This window comes from Octopus bimaculoides, chromosome 13 (genome assembly GCF_001194135.2).
Source record: "Octopus bimaculoides isolate UCB-OBI-ISO-001 chromosome 13, ASM119413v2, whole genome shotgun sequence".
NCBI lineage: Eukaryota > Metazoa > Mollusca > Cephalopoda > Octopoda > Octopodidae > Octopus > Octopus bimaculoides.
The window spans coordinates 44,046,443-44,054,565 of record NC_068993.1 but is presented as its reverse complement, the minus strand read 5'-3'; the positions used below and the strand labels follow the sequence as shown (position 1 = coordinate 44,054,565).

The 8,123-nt window shown below is 36.6% G+C and overlaps 1 protein-coding gene across 1 annotated transcript in view; it reads right to left on the bottom strand.

Annotated features, from left to right (window-relative positions):
* Positions 1-8,123, bottom strand: part of LOC106877995 (glycine receptor subunit alpha-3) — a 53,073-nt gene that overhangs the window by 6,774 nt on the left and 38,176 nt on the right. The window contains exons 5-6 of the mRNA XM_014927069.2: positions 6,007-6,089; positions 4,470-4,616 (exon numbers count right to left, since the gene is read on the bottom strand). Of these exons, the coding sequence (XP_014782555.1) occupies positions 4,470-4,616; positions 6,007-6,089 (230 nt within the window). The remainder of the gene's footprint in view (positions 1-4,469; positions 4,617-6,006; positions 6,090-8,123) is intronic.

The following is an 8,123-nucleotide window of genomic DNA, read 5'->3' as shown; positions in this document are numbered from 1 at the left end:
ATATATATGATGGAAGTTCACTCAAAATTCGTACTGGTCGACTCGGACACTCAGTAAGGAACGACTCAAAGGAAACATGCCAATCAGCTGAACACCACGAAATGAACATTAGAACATGAGGTGGAAACGAGTGCCAGCGGACGTGTAGCCTAACATTCGTGTCACGGCCCAAGCAGTACGGCCAGAAATACAAACAGCCGTGGTGCAGCTGCTTGATGCGCTGAGGTGCGCCTAAAATAGCGCCGTCGTTTCAAGCATGTTAGGGTATGTTTTCGAGGCCAGACTATAAGTATAAGTATTACGTATTAATGAGCCTCAAAATGACATCTAGGTTAACAAGGAACACCTCTACAGGGATAAGCTTGAGGTATCCGTAATGAAAGATATGGTTTGCATAGCACCACACTTGATCATAGATAAAATTCAAAAATACAAAGCAGATACTAAGTTATTACAAATTGTTGCAGATCAAATATTACATTGGCTGAACCTGTCAGAGTTTTACTCGACATAACACCCTTGCAGACAAGCTGCCATCACTATGGTTAATGGATTCTAAGTGTATCCATTTTTCACACCTGTCAGTGATCTTATTGTACGTTTGATCATCATCTCGAATGTCATTATGTCCGCGCACATTATTGCTAAACAGCGGTTGATTCTATGTTGGTTGTCTTTTAATGAGTAGTTTTATTTTTTGTTTTTTGTTCGGTCATGCTTGGTTTCTAGTAAATTTCCTCACCGGGATACTCTGTTCAGGTACCAACATAGTCACCAATGAATCGAGTATATAACAGGTTATGCATACACCTATAAATACTTATACACATATAAAGAAACGCACATACACAAATATATATACATTCGTGACAAATATACTGCATGACTATCAACAAGTGACTTGGATATAGAATATAGAATATAATGATACGTAGTAACAAGTCAGTAAAAGCTCTCTAATTTTCAAATCGTTATTGTTCTTAATGGTGTTCATACATTGAACATTAAATGCTTTACACTGAGTTTGGTCTCGAGTGTATTCATTGATAATATCATTCGAGCATAGATAAAACAGATTAAAAGAGTGGTGCCATAATGGCAGAAAATTCTTAATATATTCTTTATTCATATAGTGCGTGAAACTAGATTGTGTGTATACACGCGCGCGCGTACACACACACGAACACGCACACGCACACACACGTACGCGTACGCAAATACACGCATATGCACACAGACATACATACATAGACACTCACATATATGCGTACATGCAGACAAATATTTGGATATGTATATTCCTGAGCGTATAAGCATTAAGCTAATACTTATAGAAAGAAAGAAAGGACCATTAGCAAAAATGGTTGTAATAGCAACAATGCTAATACTACTAATAGTCGACAATACCATTATCACCACCACCACCGCCACCGTCATCATCATCCTCACCACCACCATCACGATTAAATGCTTTGCTGTATATAGTTTACGTTCTGTGTCCAAAATCTTTCCTCGCCGTTTTCCCTTTCATCTTTCTAGGGATGACAAAAAAAATATCAATCTAGTACTGGGTTCTGCTTAACTGATTATTCCTTAACTGAAACATATATTATTTTTGCCGTTGTAAAATACGAAGTTATCATGATTTGGATGATGCGAGGATCAGATCGCTGAGACTGCTATCGTCAACTATCGTCTGTTCTGTGATATTTATTCAAACTCACAGATTTGTTCGCTCCTGTCGTTATTGGTGTGTATCACAATTGTTAACCCAGAAGCAACAATGATAAAAAGCTGTTGTATGATCAAGGGAGTGATTGCTTTGCCGAAGGGCACAACCAGAAAGAAAAAAAAAGTTACCGTCGTTAATTTATGTGAAAGATTGAGTTTAAAATTTCTGGTGTTATTGCAGTTGTTCTTTTGTGTTGTCAGACCGTACAGATTTGCAGAATCAGAAAACATCTATGCGAGATAATCTTCACTTCATGTGGTATATTTGTAAGGATTTTTTCTGTTTAGTTGCTAACGGGTCCAAAAATTAAAGTTTGTCGAAAATTTTTAAATTTGGTGCAATAAAACATTTGCACAAACTGAACTGCTGGAGTTTTTTTTTCCTAAAAAATGCTTTTAAAAAGTTATAGAGGTTTAAAGTTTGACCATCTTCACCCAGTCAGGAAACAGGATTTGGAAGCTGTCATTTTGTGCGTGACTGCATATTTTGTCGTCAACATCCTGAAAATAGCACGTGTTGTCAATATTTGTAAACAGCACGTGTTATGTCTTCGGTAATTTTCTTTCGTGTAAATAAATCTTATTTAGCTGTTATTTTTAGCACACCTCACAACCGCCAAATGCGATAAACAACACGTTACATGCGATAAGCAGACTACAATTTTTAACAGAAAGGCTTAGAAGAATTAGATGAAAGTTCTCCGGTAATTTAACTTTGATGTAAATAAATGTTTATACTAATTTAAAAGAGAAAAACAGTTTTAAATCTCTGAGTGAGACGTTGGTAAATAAACCTTAGCTTAAAAGATTTATCCAAAAAATCTTATGTAGCTGCTATTTTCAGCACATCTCACAACCACCTCAATGCCCAATGACAAAAAGAAACGAGTAAACAAACATTTGTCAACACGTGCTTCCTCGCAGATAAAATAACTTTTCAAAGACCGCTGTTAACATGTACTTCCTCACAGATAAAAGACTTTCCAAAGACTGTTACTATGGCAACAAGCAAAAAAGTTCTCATGTTTCTGCTTGTTACTATCGAAACAGACATGAATATGCCTGTGGCTCTCGATTGGCTAAAATGACCAAAATTTTCAATCTTTAATTGCTAATAACTTCTTATTTATTGAGTTATAGCGAAAATTACTTGCACGTCATTAATTAGCCTATAAAAGTGTATTATTACACTGAATATGAAATCAATTGGAACAGAAAATTGACGCTGACAGCCGCTGGCAACCAAACAGAAAAGATCCTATTGTACAAATGGTTGGGGGAAGATCTGATAACAGGGCTATGACCTAGTCATATTCGACCAATCAACATGTCCGACACGTTCGACTACCGCTAGTGGCTTTTAGTCCTTTACTCCCATTTTGGCTTCGATATTCAGTCTAGATAAGGTGAGGAGATGACAGATAGTTAGCAATATTTCTTCCGGCTCTTTACATTCTAAGTTCAAATACCGCCAAGATCAACTTTGCCTTTCATTCTTTCGAGGTCGATAAAATAAGTACCAGTTGAGCCGAGGGTTCGATGTAATCGACTACCTCCTCTCTGAAACATTTCTGCCTTTTTTTCCATAGTATAAATAAACATGCAATATAGATATCGACTCCTTTGAAATGTTCGGCATCTCACGTTCGCTCACTCAACTGTGAGCTCTTTCACCACGTATTTTCTGTATAAATCTGCATCTTCACATACTTTATCATCATATACCTCAATTTTTCAACGATTGGTGTAGCTATTGCAGAGATAATAATTATTCATTATTTTTTTTAAAGACTTACAAAACTCTTACTTTGTATTCTTGATTTTTCTCATTACTTTTCACGTCATTTTTTTTATTTTTATGTTTAGGATTATTGCTTCCATTTAAAAAGAAGCCATTTTTAACGTCTTCTGTTAACACTCGTTTATGCAACAATATATTATTATCTGCTTATTGTGATTGCTGTCCTGATGGGGGTTTATTGCAAATGATTTCTTTTTTCTTCTTTTTTTTGTTTGCTTTGCTTTATGGCAGCAAATCTATGTGTGTCTTTATATTTCCATCTTCTGTCTGTTACTGCAAATTTTTTTTCTCGTGATGATCATCATCAGCATCAACATCATTACTACAATCACCACCACCACTGCCACCATCACCGTTGCTATTATCATCATCATCATCATCATTTTTGCTATATTATTCATACAAATGTATCTAGGGTCATATCATCAAATGCTTCCGTTTATTTTTTGTTAAAGATGGTAGGAGTAATTTGAGAATGACTTAGTTATTTCTATTTTCATCATTATCATCATCATCATCATCATCATCATCATCATCATCATCATCATCATCATCATCACCATCCTCATTTTCATCACGGCCACATATTACCTAATGTGCCTTTCCATTTTTTTTTTAAGATGGTGGGGGAGATGTGAGAAAGATTTGATTTTTTTTTCTGTTCTTAGCAGGTTGAGCAAAAATGCAGAGCCTTTTTAGCTCATTATTATTCCTGTTGCTGCTGCCATTGCTGTTGCTGTTACATATTTTGCTGAAGTTGACATTATTCAAATAAGACTTTTTTTTTGTTTTGTTTTTTTGAAAGATTTAACACTGTCTTGTTTTTCTTTGTATAAACATCAGATCTATTTATAGTAAAAACGTTGGCTGATCTTGTATTCCTTTTGCCAAAGATTTTCAAGGAACGAAAAAAGTATGAAGAATTATTTACACTAACCTTCATTATTCATGATGCTATTGCAGTCACATATGGACCATTTAGTGATTTCAAACTGTGGCATTATGTGGACGGCTTTGATCATTTGCAGCGCTTTGTCACGGTTGTCGTTCCAATGGAATTGTAGCCTTTTTTCTGTATAAGCAACTGTAACGAGAGAACATATACGCACACAATATGATAAACTGAATATGGGTGTAGAAGCAATCACAGCAAGGGAGTGTAAGACCTGTCACATAGAGGATTCGGATGTCTGTCTGACACATCAAGGCAGTGTGAAACTTGTTTCGTTGGGGTAAATTTTGGACGTACGTTACACCAAGACAATCTTCCTGTCTGGTAGAAATTATGTTGCAGTAAGTTAGTGGAAATTTTTTTTACCATAAGAGGGGTAACAAAATGAGACAATCAGCTGTTTGGACGCAGATGCTTTGGCACCGCTGACGGGAACTTCAGCCTCTTTGGCAACAGTACGTTTTGGCACTGGAGCCAAAAACACTCATATACACACGAATGCAGGCGCAGATGTATACACATACAACTAGAAAGAGTGTGAGTGAGAGAGTGAAGGGAGGGAGAGAGAGAGATTGTAATTTATTAATTGAACACGATTGATATAAACACTTTTCCTCTCATCATACACATATAGAAATATGCTGACACACATAAACACACGGAGAGAGAAAGAGAGAGAGAAGGGGAGCGAAAGAGAGAAACATTGAAAAGTCTAATGTCAAATAAATCAGCGTCGAATCAGCGACACCAAAACAGCCATGCCAAAAAGTCTGAAGTCCAGGAGGTAGGTGTGTCACATAGACTGTAGCATTTTTCTGCTAGTAAATGTGGAGATACGTCTCAATTAGACAATGTAGGGTGTTTTCCAAACAGTAAAAGTATCACATACCTGCTGCGAGGCAAGTCATTTACATTAATGGGACTGAAATGTCTGTATGGCATAAGTCTTGTAGACGAATGTGAGTAGAAGACAACAAGACAGCTATCATTTGGACGAATATCAAATATCTGTATGTGGTATAGACTACAGGAAGAAATGACAAAGATTATGAAGTCCAATTTAAGAGGTAAGCAGTGTCATAAATTATATTGAGGACTGTAATAAGACAAATAGATATATGAGACGTATCTCACCTTGACCATTGAAACTGGGACTAATTTGATGTCATAGAGTATGTTTCTTGACTTCATAGTACCACTTGTTTTGAGTGATAGGTTTAACATGCATTCCATTTGACACCGCCATGCGATCCTTAGTATGTTTTTAACAGAGTTCATGCCATTGCAAGCATTCGATCCAGAGACTCACCAGTTCTCTCCTCGTCTACATTTTTTAGTATCTGACCTGCAGATACTGAAACCAGTCATTAGTCGAGTTAGTTCCACTAGTCAAGGAGGCTTAGAAAAGGTCATAGGTAAGTACTCCAGCTTTGTCCCTGATTAACTTATAAAATATATGTATTGTGTAGATAAATGAAACAGAATGATTATGATGTAACGATAAAATATCAATGTAACTTACAGCTTTGCAAATGAAGGTAACAAATCTGCTGATCCATTGGGTATTTTTGAAGTTGCATGGGACATGAGGCTCTGAGCGATATTCTGTTAAAAAAATAAAGTTACCGGCAGTTAATCGTTACGTTTAACTTTCATATATGTATCCCTATTTTCTGTATAAACCGTGAATAAACCGTGAATAAGCAAATATACAAGATAGTATAAGTTTATAAGAACTATTCTTCCTTGGTCAATAATTACTTTAAGTACAGAAGTCCTCAATAACCGATTTACGGAAAATATGCTAAATCACGGAAATTGTCAAGAAACGATTCTGATTGTCAAATCATTTTAAAATGATTTTTTAACGAGAAGCTCAAATATTAATTAGTGTACATAAATAATAAAAGCATGGAGCCAAAGTCGGTTTTTTTTTATTAGAATGAAAATAGAAAATCAATAAAGTTATTGAGGTGAAATGGTTTCAATCAGGAAACGGATGACAGGCTCGATTAAGTTCTTGAGAAATTTACCTCTTCTATTATGGCGTTCACTGCAACACGAAAGATATAGAGAACTATGGAACAAATTACACTTTTCTTGGCACAAAACAAGATTAAGTGCCAGTGAAATTTTCATTAGTAATTGGTTTCATTGCTTAATGAATTGGGTGACGAATTAATTAATTATTTGACTAATTGATCACTTAAATTAGAGAGATGGAGATAGCTGATGTCATTTCTGACAAGCAAAAATGATAAGGATTTCGTGCTATGGAATTACTTGTGTTTGTACAAGATGTCGCCGCTTTATAAGCGTTATTGGTTTAGTCTGGAGGAATAAACTGTATTCATGGCCTTCACCGGCATTCACAGAGCGATGTTGTAAATACTTTTGAACAGTTACAAACTGATAGCTGCAGAAAAGCTAGAGATGAGACGGGTATCCTCAAAGGTGAACTTTCCGAGGAAGAGGGAATGGGCTCAGTGATTGTTGTAATATTTGAAGTTGAACATGATATGGATAACGATATGCAAAGAGACGAGTGACTCTGGTGGATCTCAGAGGATGCGTACGAAATCACCCATCTCCAAGGAACAGAGGCCATTGTAGCTGCAATACAGAAGACAGCGAGAAGAAACAGTAAGTTTCCCCACTCTAACAATTTATTACTTCTTGTGTACATTGATAATCCTCAAGGTCAGGAATTCTGGAGAGGAGGGGTGTCGATATAATCGACCCCAGTACTTAACTGTTGCGTCATTTCATCGAACCCGAAAGGCCGAAATGCAAGGTTGGCCTCCGCAGGATTTGAACTTAGAACGTAAAGAGCCGGAAGAAATACTGCTAAGCATTTTGTCCGACACACTAACGATTCTCTCATCTCGCCGCTTTGTGGTGTACATCGATAATAACGACATTCGTACTTAGCAACAAATTCCATCGGGCGGAGAATGTAAGTTTGGTGTATCCGGATCTTTCTCAGGAACGTCAACAACGCCAGGGAAGTGAATTCGATTCGAACGACATCGAAATCGATTTATGGACACATCTTATATGGAGAATGCATCTTGTTCTACGGCACTAACTAAACATCTTTTTATTAAACTTAATTAGAATTTAAAATTGAGTAGGTGGTGACGGTACATTATTGGTATTTGCTTCTATGGAGATTGGTTTGATGAAAACTGACAAAGTAATTGGGATATTGAACTTGGAACAATGATGCCAAGGACTAAATACCATAAAGTACTTGGTTTCACTCTTTACTTTCTCTCTTTCGCTTTCTTTTTCTCTCCCTTGGGCATTTAGGCATTTTCCTTCCAAGAGATAAATATAACAGCTATTAGTAGTGGTGGTAATGGTGATAGTTATAGTGGTTGTAGTGATATTGATTATGGTAGTAGTTATGGTGATGCCATTGATGACAGTGGTAGTGATATTGTAGTAAAGGTGGTGGTGCTAGTAGTGGAAATAGTAGTAGTGGTGCTAATGATAATGGTAACTGTACGGGTCGCAGCAACAGCAACATCAACAGTAGTAGTAGTAGTAGTAGTAGTAGTAGTAGTAGTAGTAGTAGTAGTAGTAGTGGTGGTGGTGGTGGTGGTGGTGGTGGTGGTGGTGGTGGTGGTTATGGTG